Raw genomic sequence first — 25,974 nt, forward strand, 5'->3', positions numbered from 1 at the left:
CATCTGTTCATCCCAAACTCCTAATTTATCCCACCCCAATCCCCTTTCTTCTTTGGTAACCATAAATTTGTTTTCTATGTCAGTGGGCCTATTTTTGTTTTGTAAATAAGTTCATTTGTATCATTTTGTTAATATTCCTCATGTAAGTGGTATCATATGATATTTGTCTTTCTCTGTTTGATTTACTTAACTTAGTATAGTAATCTCTGGGTGAAGCCAGGTTGCTGCAAAAGGCATTATTTCGTTCTTTTTAATGGCTGAGTAGTATTCCATTCCACATCTTCTTTATCCACTCATCTGTTGATGGACATTTAGGTTGCTTCCTTGTCTTGGATATTGTAAGCAGTGCTACTATGAACGTTGGGTGCATGTATCTTTTTGAATTAGAGCTTTCTCCAGATGTATGTGCAGGAGTGGGATTGCCGGGTCATATAGAAACCCTGTTTAGTTTTTAAAGGAACCTCCATACTGTTTTCCATAATGGCTGCACCAAATTAGATTCCCACGAACAGGGTAGGAGGGTTCCCTTTTACAAGAGGTTGCTTGAGAGGAATAAAGCGTAGATGTAGCCCTAATGGTGTTTACTTGGAAGAGGAGCACAAGCAAAGGCCAATGACGTGGGTTTTCAGAGGCAAACGAAGCGCAGTCTCCTGTTTGTTACTGATCTCGGGTATGCCCTTCCGTCCTCAGTGCCTGTCGCCGCATCAAACTCTAAGGCCCTCCACTCTGAGGGTGGAAGGGGGTGGTGGGGTGTTTATCTTTGCATCATTCTCAGTGCCTAACATTATCTTTTCCACAAAGGGAGATTCGGTATTTGCTGAATAAGTGAAAAGCTACAAATGAGGCAGAAAGCACTGCTCTTCCAAGAGCCCACATTCTCAGACTCAACACAGAGGCTGGGCATGTGCGCCAGGACTCACCGCGGCAGAAGCAGAGGCTGGAGCCCGCCGGCGCCCGGCTTAGTTTCCCTCCCAGTTGCTGGCCGACTGGCTTTCCCCCGCTCTGCTCGCCGTCCGGTGTGTGAGGCCGCGCACAGGACTTTGGGAGCGGGGCTCTGCGGCGGAAGGGAAGGCCCCGCAGCGGCCCCGGCCTCCGCCACTCTCCAGACCCTCGCAGCCGGCGGCGGCGCACGGCTGGACCCCCAGCGGGTCGGCGCCGGGGGCCCCCTGCTCGCCCTCGCCGCGCTCCCGGACGCGGGCCCCGAGCGCGGGGGCGCGCGCCGCGTTGCCGTGGAAACGCCGGAGCCTGCGCGGCGGCGCGCGGGGCGGGCTCTCGGGCGCTCGGGCTCCCGGCGGCGGCTCGCGCCCCCAGCGCTCGCCAGGGCGCCTCGGAGCCCCCATCGTTGGGCCTCTGCCCGGGGGTCTCCGGCCGCGCGCGAGGCAAGATGTTGAGGCGCAGCTTGGAAAACCGGTAACAGTTCCGGGGCCCCGGCGGGGGGTTGTGGAGCCTCTCTCCGTGGGGCCTCTGCGCCGAGTTCCGGCCCTGGGCCGGGGGCCTGCACCGGCCCCGCCGCGCTCTGGGGCCCACCCCATGGGCTGCGGCGAACCCCAGAGGCCGCCCCTCCACGCTGCCCGGGCTCCGGCCGCCGCCCTGCCGCGGGCGGTGCAGACTCCTGGGGGCAGCCGGGCGTCCAGGCCGCGCAGCCCCCAGCAGCCCCAGCCCCCGCCCCCGCGCAGCGCCACCGCGGGCCGGAGCCGGGCCTCTTCATGCGCCTGCACCATGGGATGCAGGGGCCAGGCCGGGAATGGGGACCTAGAGCAGGGGCATCCGCCTTGGGAGGTGGCGGGATCTTTGAAGGGTTGCGCCTTCAAAGCTGGAGAAGTGGCCGGGAATGTTGGCATATCAAATGAACGAAAAGATGAAGCCATCACATCCCAGAGGAGAATGATTTGCTTTTTGTGTCACCTTTTTCTCTAGGGACGCTCAAACCAGACAACTGCAAGATGCTGTCACAAACGTGGAGAAGCATTTTGGAGAGCTGTGCCAAATCTTTGCTGCTTATGTGCGGAAAACTGCCAGACTGCGAGACAAAGCAGACCTCCTGGTGAATGAAATCAACGTGTATGCCTCCACAGAGACCCCACATTTAAAGCAGGGCCTGAAAAACTTTGCTGACGAGTTTGCCAAACTTCAGGATTACCGCCAAGCAGAGGTAGGGAGCGAGGTCCGCGTCCTTGTTAGGAATGGGCCCTGACGTAGTGGATGAAGGAGCCGTGAAGACGTGTAATGTGAAGACGTGTAATCTGCCCAGCTGCAGCGGCGAACACACATAAACGTACATTTTCATGTCGGTAACGTTTCTATGAGTCTATTAAAGGGAAGCTTCCTGTGATTTTACCGTTTTCAAACTAAACTCTAGGGAGTCTTGAAGTCCTGAATTTCCCCCACTTCATTTGCCAACTTTTGGCCAAGGGGTGGCTATTTACAGGGCATAGTAAACTAGTAACCTTGGGAAGAAAAGGAACATGACTTGTGTCTTGTGCGCAGGTGAGAATATTTTAAAGTATGTCTGGAGATGGAAGATGTTGGGAGTGGTAAAGCGAGGGAATAAGTAATAAATGGACAAGAGAGCTTTGCTGCAGCTTTCATGCTCTGGAAAGTTGGCCAGTGTTTCATTGAAAGGGGGAAAGAAAAGAGCACTGATTTATATTATGCATCAAACTAGTAGTGAAATTTTGTAGTTTTTTGTTTTGAGGCCGGGGAGGGAAGAAGGTGGTGTGATTGTTCTCCCGCTGAAAACCCATTTACTTTAATACGTCATAAGCACTTTCACTTATGTTTATTATTATATATTTATTATATTATTAGGATTCAAGACGCAGGTTTAACTTGTCAGAAATTGCCAAGTTAGAGCTGCATTGCTTCTCCTGTACTTTCCTTATCAGTGCTTTTGGTCTTTTTTTAAAAGCCTTAAAACATAAATTTCAGTTATCCAAAAAAAAAAAAAAACCCTCAAAAACAAAAAGAAGATAATGATCTTTTTGAACCTGTAACTGCTGACCATACAGAAATTTGCATAGTAATTACATTTAGGGGTGCTCTGAGGGGGAAATGTTGAGTTCTTGTCATATGATGTCTCTTCTGTAATGAACTATCAGTTATACACAACTGGGAACTTACTGTTTCAAAAATAATTTATACTCACAGATAATCCTAAAATCTCACATTAGGTAATGATTTCAGTGCCCCTTTCTAGAATACCTTATGCTATTTATCAAATAGCAAAGTGAACTGATTTACAATTGTCCTCCTTTTTATTTCCCTTGCTTACCAAATGGTGGAGGTGGTAATGAACAGTGAACAAGAAGGTAGGCTCCAAACAGGAGAACAGAAAAAAAGACTTGGATAATCCTTACAATGAGTAATCACTGTATGGATTATTTGAAATGGTATAAATTACCCTGAATATTCATGGTTTTGATTTCAGGATTCCTAATATATAAATGCTCAATGAGAACTTGATCTTCATTTTCCTAAAATCTTTAAAAATGAAGCACTCCATATTTGTTTATTGAAACTAAACAAAAATCAGTATGAAGTGATATATACTCACTCATTATATAAACATGAATCATCAGCAAAAGCCTTTTCCCTGTTACAAAAGTAATACATGTTCATTTTAAACAATTAAATACATGTCATCTTGTATTACCTACCCTGAAAAAGAAAATTTTAATGTCCAGCAGTCATTTCTCTTATGCTGTGTTTATATACTCGCCTTTAAAAAAATCCATTTCTTTAGTGCCTTCTGCTAATGCTGTAAGAAAAGGACGAATTACTCAAAATGTGATAAAAATTGCAATGCTTAAGATTTTAATTCTAAATAAAAGAGAGATCAACCATACAGTGTGACAGCTCAGCAACACTGAGATCATTTATCTTACTCTCTAAGATTTGATAATTTACAAATGGCTTCCCATAAAAGAAAAAAAAAGAAATGCAGCTAATACAGTGGTTGTCTCTAGGCCTTTTTGCTTTTGAGGATTGTATTGCTTTAAATGTTCCCAGTATGCTGTATTTTTCAGCTTCAATTTTCTTACCTGGAAAGTTGGGCTGTTACATTTCAGATATGATGCATGTAAAACACCCATCACTCTGCTAAACACACTGAAAGTGGTAGTTGTAATAAAATCTGAGATGTCTTAAAACTTGCCCAAAAGCTTTTATTGTTACTGTACAGCTTGACAGTTTTTAATGTTTGAGTTCAGATTCTGAGTCATCAATCTCTGGTGACTATTCTTTCATTTATAAAGGTAATTGTGACATTTTAATTTAAAAATTTTTAAATGTTAATCTATATAGTAATCTGTGCACTATGTTCAAGTTAGAAAGCACAAGTTTTATTTCAGAATTTAAACTTTGATATGTCTGTTTCTTTTCAGTTATATTTTATAATAATTTTCAATAGGTTGAAAGACTTGAAGCCAAAGTAGTTGAACCTTTGAAAGCTTATGGAACCATTGTAAGAATGAAACGAGTAAGTAAATTCTTTTTTTTCCTACTATTATTAGCTATTCTGGCAAAACATACGAGGTTTCCAATAACTGTCCTTTTAATAAAAGCTACAGAATTGTGTTTAGTCATTCTTTTTACACGCTCTAAAGTGTTATTTCTTAGAACTTTGAGAATAATGAAGTATTTTTATTGCACTTACTGAGTATACTACTGTAGCATCATAAAGCATCATTTGGTTTATTAAGGAAACTTTAGAATATTTAATATTTATAGTCATGGACAAATTATTTTACTAACTTAATGTAAATGTATTTTTGTTTTAAAGTGGGCAATAAAATAAGTGTGACAAAGTTTCACTTTTTTGAGGTATAATTGACATAACATTATATTAGCTTCACGTGTACAACATAATTCAGTTATTTGTAAATATTGTGAAATGATCACAATAAGTCTGATTAACATCTGTCACAATACATAGTCACAAAAATTTTTTTCTTGTAATGAGAACTTTTAAGGTCTACTCTTGCAGCAACTTCCAGAATGCAGTAGTGTTACTAATTCTAGTCAGCATGGTGCACGTTATGTTCCCAAAATTCTGTGTTTTAAATCAACTTTATTGAGGTATAATTTGCATGTAATGAAATTCTTGTTTTCATTTGAATTTTTTCACTGAGTTCATTGAGTTTTAACAAAGGTATGTGCACATGTAACTACCACCACAATCAAAGCTGTGTGTGTATTTATTTATAGTTTTCCCCTGAAATTGTGTCGTTATTTAAAAGAATACTAAACACACAGACTTACACAGTCTAGCACACAGACACGCTGATCATGCAGTAGTCATGTTCCTGTGGTAGTGATGCATGGATCAAACAAGGAACATTCCTCCATTCTTAAAACAGAGAAGTATGTGTTTTATCTCTTAAATCAGAGATTTTCATTAACAAAAAAAAAATGCCTGTTTGCAGGATGACCTCAAAGCAACATTAACAGCAAGGAATCGAGAAGCAAAACAGTTAACTCAGTTAGAAAGAACACGTCAGCGAAACCCATCTGATCGGCATGTTATTGTATCCTTTGAGTTTTGGTCTTTAAAAAATATGTTGTAGGGTATGCGGTATAAAAATAAATATGCATAGAAATTATGCATTTCTGCTTTTAAATGTGCAAAGAATGTGAATAGAAAGCTTGAAAAGAAGCACATGCATTTACGACTTCTTACAATGGAAATTAGCTCATTTTAAAGAGCATACACAGCCTAATTCAGGCCTCTTATGTTGTTTTCCACGATAGATACTCAAAAAATAAAATTCACAGATGCAGATGTTTTTATAAACAATACATACAAAATTCTAAGATTTTCCACATGATAGCTAAATAGTAATTATAAAATTAAAGATCTATCATTAATCCTAATATATCAATGCCCTGTCAGCCCTGCGTTTAATAAAAAGAAGGAAAAACAATTTTTTTCCCTGGTAAAATTCCTTTCATCTTCAATAACACTTCCAGCCAAAGTTCTCCAGGAGATTCAAGGGTATAATTTGGGTCAACAGCTAGACATAAAGAGATCTAGATAGGAGTGTCTACTGTAACAAGGTTGTTCTATTAAGAATGATCATTTCTTAAACTAGAATGTGCCTTGTTCATAACTAAACAAAAGAATAGAAAATACTGCCTGGCTGATTGCCGGCAACTGGGATGGGTGCAATTGTGTAACTTAGCCCGCTGCCTCTTTTTCTTATTCCTTCTTGAATGTCTCCTTCCTACTTCCTTAAGGTTTTTCCTACCCACCTTGGCCAGAAACCACATGGGAGTGGCTCTTTGGGGACATGTGAGGTTCCAGAACACCACCATTTCTGAGGGGAATCTCTTGAGCAGTGATCTGGGGCTATGCCAGTAGCCTGGTCCTCCTTCCTCTGGACCAAAGGTACATATGCCCAACCTTGTAACAAAAATGGACAGCCACAGGGCTGGGACTGCCCACAAGAGGCTGGGACAGAACATCTGGACAGTAGTTGAAGCCTAAGATCTACAAACTGGAGGTGAGAGAGTCTGGGTTTTAAGCAGGTCAGACAGACTAGAGAATGCTGGAAAACTGACAACCGTGGACCGAGGCAGGGGCTAGGGGATATCAACAGTTCTTCAGAATCAAGCCAGAGGTCAAAATTTTGTTTTGTTTTGTTTGGAAGAGTAGAGTACATAAAGGCAGAAAAAAATGTCACATCTGCAGTCCTGAGCAGTTGGTACAATTGATTCAGGGGTATTAGTATGGACACTCGAAGCAGAAATGAATCTGTTCCTAAGACAGAGATGTTTCTGATTTCGATGCTCTGCTGTGGAGGAGGCAGTCTTATACCACAGATGAAGTAGGTCTGTGTGCTCACAGAGGGGAAATTGCTATGCGGAGTGAAAGGATTAGAGACTTTAAGAAACAAACAGTACTTGCTGGCGGGTGGTAGAAGGATGAAGAGGCTCACATCCCAGCTGTGACTTCTGCTTCCCTACTCTTTCCTAGCTTGGCCAACTCTACCTATCCTTCTACATTTTAAAATGAAACTGTCAATAAATGGGGAGGGAAAAGACAGGAGTCAAAAGTAAGTAGTTACAGTAAAGAATTTCATGAGTCATATGTAATAAACAATATTAGAAAAACAGTTTGCATGACAATTCTCGTTAGAAAAAGGTTAACGCGCATCAGATAACTGCTGGAAATGTTTTCATACTAATAAACTTTCAGAGGAGCTCTGTTTTACTCTAGAATTTCCTGTGATGAAGCTGCACTTTTAAAAATCCCAAGACCAGTAATATAGAGAATTATTTTTGATTACTGGTTATGATTAAAAGTTAAGTTTGCATGGTTTTTAAAAAACTGTACAGTGTACGTAGCAGATATACACACACAGAGGTGTATGTGAAGGTTTTAAATGCTGAGTTTCTTGAGACTGTGTATCTGAAATAACCTAGTTGTAAGAGTTATTTACTCTATATTATACTCAATATAGTTATAATAAAAGTACAATATAATTGCAAGTGTAGAACTCTATAAGAGCATATGATTTTAATTTATTGGAGGAAATTATTCTCTTTGAAATGTATTTTTTCCTTTATGAAAAACTTCAGTCACAGGTGGGTAATAAAGTGATGTGTCAAGAGATGGATCCCTATAGTAAAACTCTTTTACTTATTTTCAATTTATGCATTTTCTTGAAAAGGAAAGCAAGGGCTTAAATGTCATAACATTATGCGCGACAAAACTTTGGTCACCACCGCAGATTTTTCCCATGGATTAACTGTTTAAATGATGATGTGACACTTTCGAGGAAGCATAATACAAGCGTAGGAAATAAAAAATTATGAGAAATAATTTAATTAGAAAATTGGGCCATGTTTTTTAAAATGTCTTTGTTACTGTTTAACAAAGCATTTAAAAATATTTTTGGGCAACTGTTGTCCTTAAGAGATGCTTTTTTAAAGAGAAATACATGATTAGACTGGAAGTGTTCTGCACTTTAAGTTCGGGAGCCGCCAGCTATATACATGGCTGTTGAGCTCTTGCAATGCAACTAGAGTAACCAGTTTTTAAATTTTCATTTAATGTTAATTAATTTAAATGCAGATAGCTACATGTGGATAGTGGCAGTCACTGCTGACAGATCTAGATAGTATGAGTACTTTGAAGGAAAGCATTAGACCTGTCAATCCAACTTACTAGTTATCTGTATATATGTATACATATTTTTTGTAATAAGGACTAACGAAATAGTAACACTGTAATATTGTTAGCTTGTAAGAATAATACACAAATAGAAACCCCATACTGAAATAAACATTCGTAGTATAGATTCTACATGATTAGAATGTTACAGAGCTAGAAACATTTCATGCATTTGAAGAACTAGAACACTGAAAATACTTAAGTCACAGGTCTTTTCTCCTGGGGGAGAAAGGGTTAAAGGGGAGAGAGACAGTGAGAAGGAAAAGCAGAGTATAATAAATGGCAGAGACAGTGAAACAGGTGAAAGCAGTGGAAAATACAGAAAACTGTTTTACACTAAATCATCCAAGGGTGATATAGGGGAAAAAATGGTTTTGTATGAAGAAAGGGAAGGAATTTTGTTTTCTTTTGTTTGAGATCATGAATCATGTCACCGAATAGATTTTAAGTTCTTTATTTTGCATGTGCTTATCATATAGATCATATTACTTTATGTGGTAAAATATATTTTTGAGTGATTTATGGCAGAAAGCCAATACTGCACTGGTAACATTACCAGTGTTCTCAGTTGAATGGATTCTGACTTGATTTGTTTTGTATCTTTGGTTGGGGGATACTTTTATAGGCAGAAACTGAATTACAGAGAGCTACGATGGATGCTACCCGAACAACCCGGCATCTAGAGGAAACGATTGACAATTTTGAAAAGCAGAAAATAAAGGATATAAAGGTAACAAAGTAACTGTTAAGGTTTAAAATATATTTTCTAATTTTTTTTAATTTGAATTTATGACAATTTAAATTACTGATTTTGGGGGGCCATAGTTTGAAAAAGATATAAACAAAAATATATGTTATTTTCTTATGGAAACAATGGGATATGAAAGGGGCTACATCCCCAACCAGAGGCCAGATACTCAAATGTCATCACAAATATTATTTAATCAAAGGAAACTAACATTTATTATGTTTTTATGTATCAGGCACCGTTCTAGTCACTTTACGTAAATTATCTTTTAGTCCCATGAAAGCGAGGTGGTGGTATCCATATATTACGTAAAAAAGTTAAACAGAGATATTAAGTAACTTACCTGAAGTGTCATAGCAAAAAGTCTGAACAGTGAACCAGTTATGTATTTTAAAAATCTGTGCTTTCCGTCATAATACACTATCATTAATTTTATACCATAAAACTTTCTAATACCTACATATTATCAAATAAATGAACAGTGCAAGGGTAGCTGACCACATAAACTTGCAGCCACCACGATGCAGTGTCACAAGGAGAACTGCCTTATTGCAACACATCAGTACATCTGAAACCTCAGAATCAGGCCCTTGAGCAGGCCTTCAGTGACCTAGGCATCCTGGAAAGATTTGGAAGATTGCTTGTGACCATGTTGTATTCTTTAATACAAGTCCCCTAAGGTGCCTTTTTGGCCCACTGCAGATGTTCCTGGAACAACCTTTAAAGAAAACTATTTTTTGTCACTTTACAACTAGTAACAAAGAAAACATCCTGCTTTCAAAAGTTACGTTCTTATCAGAAAATAAGCATTTTCTGCCACTTAATCATTCCTCTCTGTAATCCATGAAACAGCCTTCATTTGCCCTTTTTTTTTTTAATTTCCTGTCATAATTTCAAAGGACTTCAGAACTTTTGATTTTTCTGACAGCCAGGCTCAAAGGTCTAGTTTGGTCCTGAAGATCAAAAAAAATGTTAAGCCTCTCAATTCAGTCCGCACTCCGCTGTGTAGTGGTAGATCGCTACACACAGCGCTCCTCGGGAGGCTGCCCTGAGACAAACCCTTCTACTGAGGTGGGACAGCATCATGTGTTACAGTTGCTGACATCCTCTCTTAAACTGCGGGACAAAGGAAGATTTAGATCATTAGCTTTAATCTGAAAAATGAGATTGTAGACTTGTGAGGGATGCCCAATTCATTGCTTCTTTAGTGACTAGGGGTCTGAGTCCTTGCTGTACCACCGTTCCTCGTGCCTGCGGTCTCCTCTTTTTCACGTGGCAATCCGTATCTCTGATCTTTGGGCTCACTTCAGTGTTCCACCTGCATGCTGGCCAACTCTGCCATGAGCATCACCAGTTACAAAACTGGGGCAGAGACAGTGAGTGCAGAATTCCCAGCTGCGATTCCTGCTACCTGGGAATTCCTGAAGCAGTAGAACATGGAGGAAGGGACTGCACGGTGCACAGAGAAGAAAGGGCTTCCAAGCTTTCCTCTTTGCCCACTGTATCATGCCCCTGGAAGAGGGAAGTTCTGTGGTGGCACCAAAAAAGGGAGACAAGAAAAAAAACCTACTTTTTAAAAAATGGAGAGATGATTCATATACCATACAATTCATCCTTTTAAAATGTACAACTCAGTGGTTTTTAGTGTGTTCAGGTATGTGCAGCCATCATCAGTCAATTTTAGAACACTTTTATGACATCAGAGTGAGCCCTTGTACACTTTTATCTCCCTGCTCCCCAGCCCACACCCCAGGCCTAAACAAGTATCACTAAACTCATGTCTCTGAATTTGGCTGTTCTGAACATACATTTCACATGAATGGAATCATCAGATACATGTTTTGTAACTGGCTTATTTCACTTAGCATGCTTTCAAGGTTTATCTATTGCAGGGTGTATCGGTATCTCACTCCTTTTTGTGGCTGAATAATGTTCCATTGTATGGATAGTAACACATTTTGTCTTTTCATCAGTTGATGGACTTTGGGACCGTTGCTACCTTTTGGCTATTATGATTAATGTAAATATTCATGTAAGTTTTTGCATAGATATATTTTCAATTCTCTTGGATATTTCTTTTAATTTCAGTTCAACCATATAGCTAGTTGAACTGCTGGTTCATACAGTAACTCTTATCTTTAATTACGTGAGAAACTGCCAGACTGTTTTCCAAGTGGCTGCACCATTGTGCATTCCCACCAGCAGTGTATGAGGATTCCAGTTTCTCTGCACCCTCACCAATACTTGTTCATCAGACTTTTTCATCAGACCCATCTTAGTGGGTGTAGAGTGGTATCACTGTTGTTTTGATTTGCATTTCCCTGCTGATGCTTATTGGCCATATGTTTATCTTCCTTTAAAAAAGGCTGTTCAGATCCTCAGCTTTTATTTCAATTGGGTCGTCTTTTTCTTATTGGTGTTTTAAGAGTTCTTTATATATTCTGGATACAAATCCCTTATCAGATACATGTTTTGCAGTTATTTTCTTATATTCTGTGAGTTCTTTTCACTATTTTGATGGTGTCCCTTGAGGCACAAAACTTTAATTTTGATGATGTCGTTTATTTTTTCTTCCGTTGTTTGTGCTTTTAGTGTCATATCTAAGAATCCATTGCCAAATCTGAGATCATAAAGGTTTATCATTGTTCTCTTCTCACAGTGATACTTTTATAGTTCCATTTGATTTTTGTGTTATCATGTTAACTGAAGGTTAAACTCCACTCTTTTGCATGTGACTACCCAGTTGTTCCAGCACCGTTTGTGGAAATGATTGTTCTTTCCCCATATTCTTCACACTCTTGTTGAAAATCAGTTAACACGATTTTGCTTCTCTTTTACTGATCTATATGTCTAACCTGATGCCAGTAGCAGGCTGTCTCAATTAATTAAGTGTGCTTTGTAGTTAAGTTTTAAAATCAGGGTGTGAGCGTTCTACTTTGTTCTTTTTTAAGACTGTTTTGGCTATTGTCAATCTGTTTCAATTCAGTACAGATTTTAGAACCAACTTGTCAGCTTCTGTAAGTCAGCTGGGACTCTGATAGGGATTGCATCAAATCTATAGATCAATTTGGGGAGTAATGCCATCTTAAGGTTATTCTTCTAATCCACGAACATGGGATGTTTTTCCATTTACTTAAATCATCCTTAATTTCTTTTGACAATGTTTGTAATTTTCAGAGAATAAGTTTTGCTAAGTATTTTATAATTATTGATGCTATCGTAAATGAAATTGTTTATTTAATTTCATCTCAGATTGTTCATTGCAAAAGCACAGAAATGTAATTGATTTTTGCATACTGATCTTATGTCTTGCAACCTTGCAGAACTCATTTATTAGCTCTGATAGTTTTTTGCGGATTCCTTAAGATTTTCTACATACAAGATCATACCATCTGTGAAAATGTGCATTTTTAATACAGATGCACACAAGTCTAACAAACTCCCAGTAATATGAGTTCCAGAGATCAGCACCAGAATCTGTTAGGGTTCTGACTTTCCATTCCGTATGTCTTTTCTCCTTACCGTCAAATTGTTCCTCTTCCAAGTTAGGCCTTACTTGAGATCTTTTGTTTAAGAGACAGGCATAAATCCCATACCAAAAGCCTCAAAAATCAATCAAAAAGGGTTACGTTACTGCCCCCTTATTTTTAATAAAAACAATATTCAGATATTGCCATGTTTAATTTTCAAAGTAAACAAATTCTTAGAAAGTCAAAATTACTGATGCCACTCAGATTGTGGGAGAAACAGACATAGAACATTCTCATTGTCACCTGCTATCGCTACTGCTTCAGATAAGGTTAGACCCCAGGCTCCTCCTCTCACCTCCCTGCGGGCAGACATGATAAGCAGTAGTGAGTACTGCTTGGCGCTATAGTAATTGTGTTCAAGGTGGGGTTTGATCAACAAGTCCATCTGAATTTTGGCAGCAGCTTTAATTAGCAAGGCAGCACAGTTGTCAGGAAGAGACTTTTCAAGTCTCCATAGATTTCATAGGCAAAGAATTTGTCTTTCTGAGGAAGGTTGGTATGAACTTATTGTATAGAATGTGGAAGAAAAAAATCACAGTCCTATTTGTTTCCCGTGTAATAGGAAAAGTTACCAGTTACACGGCATCAAAGGAATCCTAGACTTAAGAAAAGGACCATAACCAGAGGTCATTCCTGAGACAAACAGGAACAGGAATTCAGTAGTGGTGGCAAAGCTGCCATGAGCAAGAAACATTTCCAAAACTTAATTTTTAGAGCTTTATTTTTCTTACAAATAAATATAAAATCATCATGAATTTTTTTCATAAAATTGAGGACAATGTAGTAATGCCACTATTCAGAAAGAATTAGCATTTTGTTTTGTATCCTCCTACTTTTCTCTATGAAATGTACACAAGATATATGGTAATAACAACAAGTATTTCTTAGACATTAACTGTGTTACACATTCTAAACATTTTATATGGATTAACTCATTTCCTCCTCACAACATCCTGAGAAAGGTAATATGTCATTACCCCTATACAGTTATGTTTAAATGGGATACTATATGTAGCATCTCTTTCCAAAATTTAATATATCATGGACATATTTGTGCTAAGAAACAAAGATACATACTGTCCTGTTTGCTATCCTCATAGTATTTTGCTATATAAATATGTTAGTTTATTTAACCAGCCCTTATTGATGGACATCTAGATTATTTTTCAGTTGCAGATTTCATTGAATCATTAAACATCAGCCTTTTTGCTGGTCCAGTTTTTCTTTGGGGATAAATTACTAGAAGTGGCATTTCTGAGTCAAAGAACTTACGCACTTCAAATTTGGATAGCTGTTTTTAAACTTCTGCCCACAAAACTTTAATAGTTTATTTCTACAAAACCCTAACATGAGCACCCCCATGTAACAATGATAAGTAGCAGTATTTTTCATAATAGCAAATCTGACAGGTAAAAAATTCAGTATCACCTTAATTTGCAATTACTCCTGTCGAGGCAGAGTGCTTTGTTATATATTTACTGACACATTTTATTTCTTCTTTACTAAATTACACTTGTCCTTAGCCTACATTTTTATTAACTATTGGCATTTTTCTTATTAATTTGTAAAAGTTCTTTATACTGAGAAAAGTTAACCCATTATACTGAAGGAAAAATGTTACAAATGTATTTTCCCATTTTGTTGCTTATTACCAAAATTTTTGCCACTTTAAAGACTCATTTTTGCTGCCAGGTCTGTTGGTCTTCTCCGTTTTGATTTCTGCCTTGGTGTCATGCTTAGGAAGGTGTTTTCATCCCCAAGATTATATAATTGTTTGCTTGTGTTTTCTTCCAGTATTTATATGACTTTTTAAAATGTTAAATATGTTCTTTTATGCAGTTGTATTTTGCATATGGGATGAGGTAGATGTCTAAAGATAATAACTACTGTTTTCAAATGGATAGAAAGTTCTCCTACATCATTTATGGAATAGCCACTACTCCGGAGAGCTGTCATTTCCCCTTTATTTGCCAGAAATGTTAACAAGACCTTTTATGACTTTGTTATATATCCTGCTTGCTAACTAAACCAGATGGAGGCTTTAACGTTGGGATAAGGAGCAATTTCTAACTTAGCTGGTTTACTTTTTGAGCAGTAAAAACAGCTAACTTGGGTTGAGCAGTTACTTAAGCCAATGACCATGCTATATAGCTTTCTTAGATTGCATTTAATCCTGAAATTCATGACGTTGATACTGTTGTCTTCCCCACTGTACAGATGAGGAAAATAAGGGGAAAGAACAGATAAACTGCTTAATATTACACAGCTTATTTGGTTCACTCATGATGTGAACCCAGGTTTACCTTAATCCAGAGCCCATGTTCTTAACGACTGTGCTGTCCTGCTTTGCAGAACACTTGCGGATGGTAGAGGGTTTCACGTTAGCTCCTCCACCCCTCACCAGTAAAAATTAAGTATGCATCCAAATGGCCTTCCGGTCACACAAAATAAAATTGAAAAGGGGAAATAAAAAGTAACTCATTAATGCCTCTGTTCATGACCAAATTGACTCATTTCAGATAAGATTACATGAGATCATTGAAAGCTGTATTTATTTGAGAAAAATTATTTCTAAATATGATTGGGTCCTAGAAAGTTCTACCACCCTCTGGTGACGCACTGAAACTATTTTATTTCAAAAACATATGCTTTTCATGTTCTTTCTTATACCACTTGTCATCTAACTCTTCTGTTCCTTGCTATCTTCCTTTTTGCCTATTTTCCAATGTTTTATGAAATTCTACTGGGAAAAAACAAAGAATATAACTGATAGTTTTCCCTCGTCACTATATTCAGGGATATAGAACTCCTCTGTAATAATCTGCAGGCTCTTGAGTCAAAAATTCCAAGTCTAGGATACTAGCTTAGCAATGCCACTGATTCTCCATCACTGTGATCAACAGTATAAAAAGTTAACAAGGCCTTTCCCATCTTATACAGGTGTATAATATAGGTTTTGTCAAGAAATAAAAGGTCAGACCATAAAGGATTAAACCAAAGTATCACAAAGCTTGAGAGTGATTTCCCCTCACCTTCCAAGTAGTAAATAGTAGCCATTTATTGATTAAAGATACTTCATAAAATGCTTTTTACCATTAATTGAAACTGAACTGTGAGCCTAGAAAATACTAACAGACTTAAGGTTGATCACTGTCCTTTGAAGTAAGAGCACAGTAGATTCTCTTATCACAGAATATGGATAAGCAGAAATAATACATTGTTCTTCAGTGACAGGCATCTACATGTTTTTCAGGGCTTACTTACGAGCTAAAGGGAATGTAACTCCTACAAATGCCACTTAAAAATTATGTTACTTCAGAAATAACATCACATTCAGAGATTTTGGCCATCAGGAATAACTATATTCAAATTTTTTTAAAGTATTTTAAATTATTTTGAGTTTTTTTGCATATTCCTCAAATTTACTACAGTGGAATAGATTTGAATTAAGCCTAAACCTACTGATCTAGGTGTAATAAGGCTGTAAATGTTTGGATTTCACTAGTTATAAGTAATGTGACAGTCTATTAAAGATTTAGAATGTCCATTTGTAGAATTATTTAAAAATAGGAATAATACCCAACTCATTCAAGTGATTTAAGTTTAATCCCTCACTTTCTGGCTAGCCCAGCTATCTTAGGAAGGCTGACAATGACAAGTAAGAGAAGTCCCAGCCCCAGTTAGAAGCCATTCTACCTCTAACGTGTTTCTGGGTATCTGGAGATTCTTGGTGAGAATTAGAAGTCCAGAGTTACAAGTCAGTTGCCAGTCCAGTTTACCAGAGCCCTCTGTGACCTGTATGAAGTGACAGTAAAGGTCACTGTCAGTCACAGTTAAAAGTCTCTTATCCCAGAGACCAGTTTTGCAGTTAGACTGATGTATGTGCTTGGCAGCACAGAATGGATACTTTCAACTGCAGATCTGTTTCCATTGAGTAGCAGTCAGAAGCCTGTTAGTATTCCCTTAAGTGTTTTTTAATCCTTAAGAATAGAGATCAGAGAGGGAAAAAAAAGATCACAGGACACTGAGGGATATCTGTATAGCAATCTTCAAGGTGCAGGACCGCTCCTATCTGGGTGGCTAAACACAGGAGAGCAGGAGTGGAGGGAAATGCGTATTTGACTGTCGCCTTCTCACCTAACCCATGTCTTCTGTCTTCCCCCTTTGAGGACAATGCTTGAGTATTTTCTGTCCTATTCTTATTCTGCCCACTTCTCTCTACATTAATGCTCTGGTTTTTTTTTTTTTATCTTGATAAGGGATAAGATAATTAACAAAAGAATAAGATCCTATTTTATCAACAACTTCTCTGGTTTGTATACTTCCCCTTCCTACCAGTGATCTCACCCCTGCTTAGATCATTCTCTTTGCTCACGGGCTTCCTTGTATGGGTTGTCATCATGGTCACGGTTTGCCTGCGCTGTGTATCTGTGAAGGAAACGGCTGGCTCCAGCAAGAGTAGCACAGGCCCATGAGTAAGCGCTGTGAGCCTGCCGAACCGGACCCAAGTCCTAGCATTCCAGCGGCCCGCAGCAGTGGGCACGGCATCTATCTGTAAGCTGGAAGCTCTGTGCAAATGGAAGGTGCTGGTATCAGCAGCAGGCGTGTCATTACCACCAAGTGATCCCTTTGTGGTTATTAGAGAGTACAGGTAACACACAGGCAGAAATATGATGGAATACAATTTTTGTCTAAAAACGTTCTTTTAAACATCATTTGGAGTTGCTAAAATGACAGCTCCAGCACTGAACTGCTTGCTTTATCTAATACAGGTACTCGGCAACAATATGTAATGATGTTCATTTTAGATTTTTTTATATCACAAATATCTAATAGAAGAGACTAAAAATAAGAGGGAAGTAAATGGTGAAATAGGAAATATTTTATGTCTCTTGAAGGTTTTGTTGCAAAAAATCTTTGCAGCTATTTTTACTCTAGTTAATCTTTTCTACGTCATTTGCCCTGTGGAAAAACAGATACCTCTGTATTTCATAAAATGTGATGGCTACAGTAAGGAATACACTAAATTCACAAAGCTGTTTATATGATTGTTTAAATTCAAATCTTTACTTTTTTAGACTATATTTTCAGAATTTATCACTATCGAGATGTTATTTCACGGCAAAGCTTTAGAGGTCTACACTGCTGCCTACCAAAATATACAAAAGATTGATGAAGAAGAAGATTTAGAGGTAGGACTATGTGTGTCTAAGCTCAGTTCTTCTACTGATATGGAAATGTTTAAAAAAAGCATTAGAGTTTGGGTAAAAATATTTTAAATTAGAACACTACAGTGGTTTATATGTTATTGTATACAGTTCCAAATAGCTAAAATTTTATGATTTTCTATTTAAGTTTTCAAATTAACCATGGTAAAGTTCCAACAGTTAATTTATTAATAGTTAGTAAAATATAAGAGAAATAAAGTCATTACACAAAATAATGTATCATCTTGACTAGTGATCTAAGTTACTTACGGTACTAAAAATAACATTAATTGATTCGAGCGAACATCTGAGTGTTTATGCTGTGCACAGTACCCAGGGCTCTGCATGCATTTTCTTACTCACCCCTGCACAGTCCTGTGAGGTAGGTACTGTTACTCTCCTTTTACAGGTTTAAAGGCTTTTAGAAACTTAACTTGCCCACGGCCACTTAGCTAGTAAATAGCAGAATCTGGCTTCTAATTAGTTTTGTGCGACTTAATCAGCAAGAGATGAAATAAATGTAGGTTGGTAAGTAAACCTGTGTCATGCTGATAGTTAGTTAAATGCAAACAAATCTGACTGGCCAACTAACATTAGAGCAATTAAATATCCAAGCCTGGCTTCAGTGAGCTCATCTGAAGGGTAAATGTCCTACAGTCTCACCTCCGAAAAGACAGAAAGAAAGGCAAAGTGTTTTTGCTGAAACAGATAAAATATTCAAGACGTATTTTGTCCATTTATCTCTACATGTATCTCTAGGAGTGAGAAAGGACATGTACTCACGATATTTGAATTTGAGTGTCTGTCATTTGATAATTTTGAAGACTCTCCCAGCTTTTCTTTTGCTTTATTTATTTTTTTTTTAACTAACTTAAATATCTATAAAGAGATCCCCTGGGCATTCTCTTCCCACTACTCCACTGGTTCCAGGAAACTTGAATTCAGTAAAACCAGATTATAGCTTGGCTACAGTGAAGAGAGGTACATCTTTTGGTGTGTGGGTATGTTTTTCTGTACCAAAATCAGGTCTCAGTTTTACATCCATTCCACATACAGGATCATTTCTATTTACTGTTTGTCAGTAGATGGCTTCCTATGTGTCTATTCCCTCTAAATACTAAAGCTCAGGTTTCTTAATTTTCACACCTTTCTATACCTTATTTTTTAAAAATATAGATTATCAAGGGTTTCTATTGGTCATTTGTAAAATAAAATAGCAAATGTTTATATTGTGATTGCTTTGAACCACTGCTGATCTATGCATTTTAATTCTATTATTTTAATCCTCCCATCAACTTTTTAATAAAAGTACTTACTGCCCTCATTTCTATGGATGAGAAAACTGAGGCACAGTGAGGTTAAGGCACTTCCCAGCGGATCCCATGGCCGATAGGTAACAGCTGGGAGCCAAACCCCGAAGTCTGACCAGAGACATTGTGTTTCTGCCCTCTTTACACTACACTGCCAGAAGTCTGGTTCTGGGTGAGTGACATGAACTATTTCCTGCAAAAAACAACACTTCATTGAATGGCAGGTTCAAAATTGAGCCCCCACTTTTGTGCAAGACTGGAGTCCCCTTTACAAGTATTTTAATTCTCCTTTTCCTAATACCCTTGACCCAGTACATTTCTCACTAAAAGTTCCTTCAAGCCCTTTGGACCCCAAGATTTTCCGTCTCATTCCAGAGGTCCTAGATACCCTTTTTTGTCACCCCACTTCCTTTATCACTTCTCTTACCACCGTTCTTCATCAGCTAGCTCGGCAGCTCGTAGGATTCATTAAAAAACACAAGGTATGGGGTGGTGTGGGAGGTGGGTTTTTGATGGGGCACTTTCTAAGAAGATTACCTTCTTCACGCTTCAGCTTCCTCATCTCTAAAATGAAGAGACTTAACGGTGTTTACCTCATAAAATGTACATTTAGCAGCGGTTTGTTGAGCACTTGTTACATGCCAGGGACCACTGTAAGCACTGAGGATTTAGCATTATAAGTTCAAGAATTGGTCCAAGTTGTCAAAAAGCAGAAACTTAAAAGGAGTTCAGACATTAAGAGAAAAATACTATGTAACCCTTTAGATTTTATAATGCGACCAGTCGCATATAGAAAAAACCGTGTGCTGTGAGTGTATGTGATGGAGGGTTCTCAGCAGCCTGGGGAATCAGAGAATGATTTCTTAATCAGAAGTCTGAGGGATGAGTAGGATACTTGGCAACAACTTTCAGGCAGAAAATGCAAATAAATAAATAGATTATACAAAGGTCCTGAGGCGCAGTGGACTGCAGGCAGAAGCTATCACTGTGATGCTACACAGAAACTGTGAAAAGGAGAGGAGAGCAGCCTGGGGAGAGCTGTACACGACCAGCAGGGTGTGATTACATCAAACAGGTACCAAGAAGAGAGGAAGGATTCTTTAAGTTTCTTGGAAACAAGTAGAGCAAATATGCAGAAGACAGAGAAATAGCTTGCTGTTCTTAGGAAGCAGCCCTTGCTCTCTGAGAGCTGATAATTTTGGTGGCAGCTGACCGTGTGCATCTAGTTATATCAGGAAACCATCCATCTTACCTGATTTGTTCTTCACATAAAAAGTATTGTCAGGCCCACTTTCCCCTTCAAAAAAATCACCTCTGTGCATTCACTTCAGAGAGTATTCAGACCTTGAGACTCACTCCTAGAAGAGATCTTGGACCATATTGGAAAATGCATTATTGCCAATAAACAAATATTCCTGTAAGCCTATAATCTGGCAATAAGAGATTAATTTTAACTGGTTTAGACTTTTATCCCAAGGCTCATATATCATTTTACATTTCCCACTCTATCTTTGCTAGAAAAGCTAAAAAACAAACGTCGTTCCAACGAACATATATTTCTTCCAGGTACCAGTGAATTGAGTCACCCAGTTTTGGTATCATACCAGGAAGCCAGGCTCCACGTCTGCGCCAGAATATAATCGGGTCCTCAGTAACCTATTAAATACCTGACTGGCATGCCTGACTTGCCCTAAAACACAAGCCTCACCTCTTGTGTTACACTTCATCCCTTGATTCCTTCTGTATCCTGCATTTCATTAAGGTTTAAAGAAATGTGTAGACATCCCCTCATTTGGGTCTCCTTTTCTCAAAACACCAGGATTAAGGTCATGTTAACATCATTCATTTACCAGATCACTGTCTTAAGCTGGAAGGAGTTGCAAAGATAAAACAAGGCTCCTTGCTCTAGAGGAACTTAAAACTAGTTGTGGAGACAGATATGCAGTTACAGAACAGTGAGATAAAAGCTGTACTGGGAGTATGAACAGACGGAGGCACTGACTGGAGACCAGGCTTCTAGCTGGGTCCAAGTGTGCGGTGACGTCTTTCATTGTGAAGGTGGATCTGGAGCTACACCATCCAGTACAGTAGCCACTAGAAACATGTGACTATTTAAGGTTAAACAGTAATTAAAAATGTGGTTCTTCAGTCATATAAACCACATTTCAAGGGCCCAGTAGCCACATGTGGCCTTTTTGGACAGCACAGAACAGCAAGCATTTCCACCATCTCAAAATAATTATACTGGATAGTGCAGGTCTTGAACAGAAGGTAGTGGGAAGCATGCACATGGCTGTCAGAGTCGACAGGGAATTGGTGTAAGGGGAGCCATTAAACACTGATAAGATAAAGACATCTTGAGAGAAGGGTGTCAAAAATGGGAGAGCGGCCTAAGGGAAACCCTTTAAACATGTTTCAGGTGTAAGTAGAAAAGGAGCTGTGAAGAAAAAGGGCAGCTAGGACGTGCAAAGAGTTGAGTGATGGCGTGCACGGGGAAGAAGTTTCAGGACGAGGTCAGTTACGATGAAGACAAAAAGACAACTTCGGTGGTTTATGAGCAATTTCGGTGGACAGGGAAAGCCTAATAGTGGTTTGTTGACAGATGAAGTGGAGTGCTTGAGTTTTTTAAAAAGTAAAGTTATACCTTGAAGTATTTTTTTTTTAATGGATTTTGAGCTAGTTTTCTGGAGGAGAAAATCTGTGGAGGAAGAAAATTTGTTGAAGTTTCGGCTAAAGGGAAAATGCACCTTGGAGAGAGTAAGAATGACATTTGCTTTAAAAAAGGAAAAGGGTGCCGTGAAGAACTGAGGAAAAAGGGAGGGAATGTGAAGAAATTCACACCTGACAGACTTACCTTCTAGTCTGTGTGTTACAGAAATGGTGGGACAGGGAAAGACACAGACAGGGAAGCTGAAGAGCATGCTAAGATTCAGAACTACTGCTCAAAGGAAGAAACTGACCGGCAATGGCATTCTAGATTCTGAGACTGGAATCCAGTAAATTATAGTGGCACCAGTTTACTCTACTGTGATGTTCTATGAAAGTACTGCAATGAAGTTAAACTGATAAAAAAAAGAGCTGAGGCTAGGCAGAACAGAAAGAATCAAAGGTGTGACTTAGTCTCCGCATTGGGTTATTCTTTGAAGGCAGGAACTTTTGATGTTTCCCCAACGAAAGCTCTCAAGTGATTGTTCCAGGACCCATCATCATCCTACCTGGCTTAACAGAACTTTTTAACTTTCATCTTTCAACTTAAAACATTTCTGTATTTGTTTGATTTGTTCTAAATTTACAATTAAGTAAAACTTTGTCAAGGGGTTGCTTTAAAAAATTCTTAAATAAGGGCAACTTTCTAGATTTCCATTGTTTAGTATCCATTTTATAATGTTGTTGTATCATTGCAACAGGTTTTCCGAAATTCTCTGTATCCACCAGATTATTCATCTCGTTTGGATATTGTGAGAGCAAATTCCAAGTCACCTCTTCAGAGATCACTGTCAGCTAAGTGTGTATCTGGAACAGGACAGGTGAGCTAGAAACCGTAATTTAAAGGAATCTGAGCTGTTGCCTTTGGAACTGTTCCGTACTGAGAGTGTTTCCCTTAAGCCATATGATGTCATATAACTTACCCTCTCGTGTAAAAGAACAGGTTACACTAGCTGCGGATCTGTTACTTCTTGTATTATCTGTAGCAAATATTACTCTCTAAAGCAGAGGTGGAAAGGACAGAATGCTAATCAAGATTTGTCCTCTGGTATAATATAAAGAGCACAGATTCTAAAATCAAACCACTTTGCGTTTAAATCCCACAATCACAGCTTACTAGAAATTATCTTTTGCTGAACACTATCAGAGATCCAGAAGCACATATCTTTAGATGAAGAGTCAATTTTCTCTTTTCTTCTATATCCAGAAAGCCTGAGTTACCTGCTATCTACAACAGGGAGGGGTCAACCACCTTTTTAAGGGGCCAGAGAAAATACCAGGTTTTGTGGGCCAGCTGGTCTCTGCCCCAACTAAGAGCAGCCATAAACGAAACTAACAAACCAAAGTGGGTTGTAATAAAATTTTATTTCCAAAAACAGGAGACAAACTGGGCTATAGCTTGCCAATTCCTTCTTCAGAGAGCTATGGCCTTTTTCGTATCTAGCCTTCAGAATTTAAAACTGAGCAAAGTATTTTCCAAATACAACCTTTAGGTAAATTTGACCCAATACCTTCTATTTTCATTTGATTCTCCTCTAAACATTTCTTTGCTTTTTATTTATGCATCTCTCTCTATAACCAAATTACATTTTTATTATTCTAGCACTAAGTGCCTTGCACATAAATTCCACAAATTTGTGTATTAAATAAATCACATAAAAAATTGACTGTTTAGAGCTAATAATGTCACCTAAGTTAGCCAAGGTCTATGTAGCATTTTAGAACACATAATCCCAGAGCTTCCTGACCTCAGCACTTAGGACTTTGAGACAGATGATTTGGCAAGGGAGGATGTGGGGAGCAGTAGTACCGTTCTGTGCACAGTAAAGATACTCAGCTGCAACCCTAGCGTCTACTCACAGGATGCCAGTAACAAACACACACACTCCCAGCTGTGACAATCAACAGCATCTCCAAACATTGCCAAATGTGCCCTAGGAGGTAAAAGTTTGAAGACTTTTCAGCAGTGGCAGCAGTCAGGACTTAAAGCCAAGTGTTGAATTCAGATTCACAATTCATTCCACTTAAATCATACTATTTTTAAAGTTTAGTATTTCAGCTGCCTAGTTGAAATATTCTCGTGTCTTTGCCATCCTTTTTTCATGATTCCCAAATTCTTTTTTTTGTGACCTAAGAACTGTTTAACCTCAAATATTTTTGACCTTCATAATATACTTAGAATATACTTTTCTCAGAAAGTATTTTATGTTACTGGTATCCAAATGACTAACTGGATCAAGTGGCTAATTTCACGTTTTTATTCAAAAAAATAATATGATAAATAAATGCAAAAAACTTTGTAACTATTTCAAACCTTAAATTCATCAGGAATTTTCATTACTAAAAATTATTATTTATGGACATTTTTCTGAACTATTTGTTGTATATGCCCTTCTCTATCAGGGCATATTAAAAAGATACCAAACCTGTAAAAGTATTTTTAAGTTAGTATTTTTTTAAAATATGTTAACTTTTAACAGGTATCCACCTGTCGACTAAGGAGGGATCAACAAACAGATGATGACGATGAAGAGGATGAAGACTTAGATGTTACAGAAGAAGAAAATTAATTTTCTTAAGTAAACTTTGCATTTCCATTTTCATCTTAAATGATATGGAATCCAGAATTACTAAACTGTAAAACTTTATACTGGCTTGATACATTTAACCTCAAAATGAAATCCTACTGGAAATGGAAAAATAATTAAAGGAAATTTATGCTGACCAAAAATGAAGGTTTTTTAAAAACATTACAGTCATTTCAACATACTGTCTAGCAGCATGTGATCTTTTTGTATAGGTTTCATTAAAAAAAATTATGTATTTAAAAATTATTTCTTATTAATACACTCTACCTACTTGAGGTTGCAATAGTTAGGTAGATTAAAAAAACAAAAGGTCTAACAATTCCACTTGCTCCTTTTAGGTTGACACCATGCTTTCATCACCAGAAAAGGGTCCTAGACAGTTGTTCTGATTAAATACAAATTCTATTCCATAAAGCTTTAATCAAAAAGACAAGTTTCCTTTTTTTTTCACCTTTCTTGTCACTTTTACTACAACCTAAATTTTCATTATTTGATACGTAAATTTATTTTCGACAAAAGTGTGATCACTCTTGAATAACAGTAATGGGACACTAGGATGTCAGTGTTTAACACACACACACACACACACAAAGCATAAATTTTAGCTTTAAAAAGCTACATTCAGCCTGATTCTGGTTTTAAAACGAACCGTCGTCGCACTAACGCATTATACATGGTAGTACAACTTTTGGAAAGCTGTAATATGGTGGACTGTTGCCCTAAAAAAATCATGGAAAATCATAAATCAGTAAAAATTCTATACAAATTTTACCAAACTACCATCTAATCAACAGAAGAGTATATAGTCACTCTTACTCCTGAAAATATCAGAGCCTTTCAGCACATCTGATGCTTTTACTTCTTTGGGATGGGGAACTGTACTTTTGTTATTTTATGGATCCCAGTGAGGCATATAAAAATTAGGAAATTTATAAAAGTATTTGGGATAACCACAAAAAGCAATTATTCATAACAGAAAAATAAAGACTTTCTAGAAAGCTTTTTTGACTTTGTTATTCGTGGTTCTGTTCTTAAAGCACTGCTTCCTAAAAATAGTTCTAAGTGGTAAAATACTTTAGTACTTTTTAAGAAAAAATTCGTAACATTTTAAAACTCTAAATAAGCTGGTATTAAGAAACTGAGGATATCACTGCATTGTTCTTTTTGCAGTATTTAAACTTAGTGTTGTTGCTGGGAAAAAACAGGGTTACAGTAATTTCTCTTGCTGCTTACAATCACAATTCAACTTCTCTTGAGCATCAGTTGCCCTATTGTAAAGTTAAAAACAGTGCCTGATATATAAAGCAATCAGCAGATTAATTCTGATATACAATGTACAGTCTGCGTACCTCAAAAAAATTCTAAGACAGAGAATATTATATGTAATACTTTCAGTGTAAAATTAAGTTTCTTTTAGATCAGACATAGGTTGGCACACTTTTTAAAGGGTTACAGTCAACATTTTTACAATTTGAGTCGAGACAATCAAAGCTATTAGTTACTTACGTAATCTTTAAAAATGTAAAAACCTCTTTTAGCTTCCTTGTTTAAAAAAAAAAAAGGCAACCCACTTGACTAGTTATTTGACTCTCTAGTTAACTGCCTCCATTTCTTATCTCCAGAATAGGTTTATTACGGTTATTGGGACTAAATGATATAGTTAGTTTATATACAATTACAGATCATAAACATACAGGATCTATTAAAGTTCA

General features: G+C 37.9%; 1 protein-coding gene and 1 long non-coding RNA gene across 2 annotated transcripts in view; one reads left to right on the forward strand and one right to left on the reverse strand.

The window, feature by feature from the left end:
* Window positions 1-1,189, reverse strand: part of LOC116285582 (uncharacterized) — an 85,657-nt gene extending 84,468 nt beyond the window's left edge. The window contains exon 1 of the long non-coding RNA XR_012064113.1: window positions 921-1,189. This is a non-coding gene — a long non-coding RNA (uncharacterized lncRNA). The remainder of the gene's footprint in view (window positions 1-920) is intronic.
* Window positions 1,043-25,278, forward strand: CIBAR1 (CBY1 interacting BAR domain containing 1). Its single transcript, XM_072949457.1, has 8 exons — window positions 1,043-1,410; window positions 1,918-2,152; window positions 4,409-4,477; window positions 5,424-5,525; window positions 8,799-8,903; window positions 17,530-17,643; window positions 22,376-22,495; window positions 24,155-25,278. Exons 1-8 carry the CDS (start codon window positions 1,385-1,387, stop codon window positions 24,242-24,244), a joined length of 861 nt encoding a protein of 286 aa, XP_072805558.1. The 5' UTR covers window positions 1,043-1,384; the 3' UTR covers window positions 24,245-25,278.
* Window positions 25,279-25,974: the final 696 nt, after the last annotated feature.

This window comes from Vicugna pacos, chromosome 25 (genome assembly GCF_048564905.1).
Source record: "Vicugna pacos chromosome 25, VicPac4, whole genome shotgun sequence".
NCBI classification, from domain to species: Eukaryota; Metazoa; Chordata; class Mammalia; order Artiodactyla; family Camelidae; genus Vicugna; species Vicugna pacos.

Bases quoted from the DNA above. Each gene is read 5' to 3' on its own strand.
- CIBAR1 (XM_072949457.1), top strand. From the start codon at position 1,385: ATGTTGAGGCGCAGCTTGGAAAACCG. The intron at 2,153-4,408 runs GTAGGGAGCGAG...AATTTTCAATAG, and splicing joins AGGATTACCGCCAAGCAGAG to GTTGAAAGACTTGAAGCCAA. The intron at 22,496-24,154 runs GTGAGCTAGAAA...AACTTTTAACAG, and splicing joins GTGTATCTGGAACAGGACAG to GTATCCACCTGTCGACTAAG.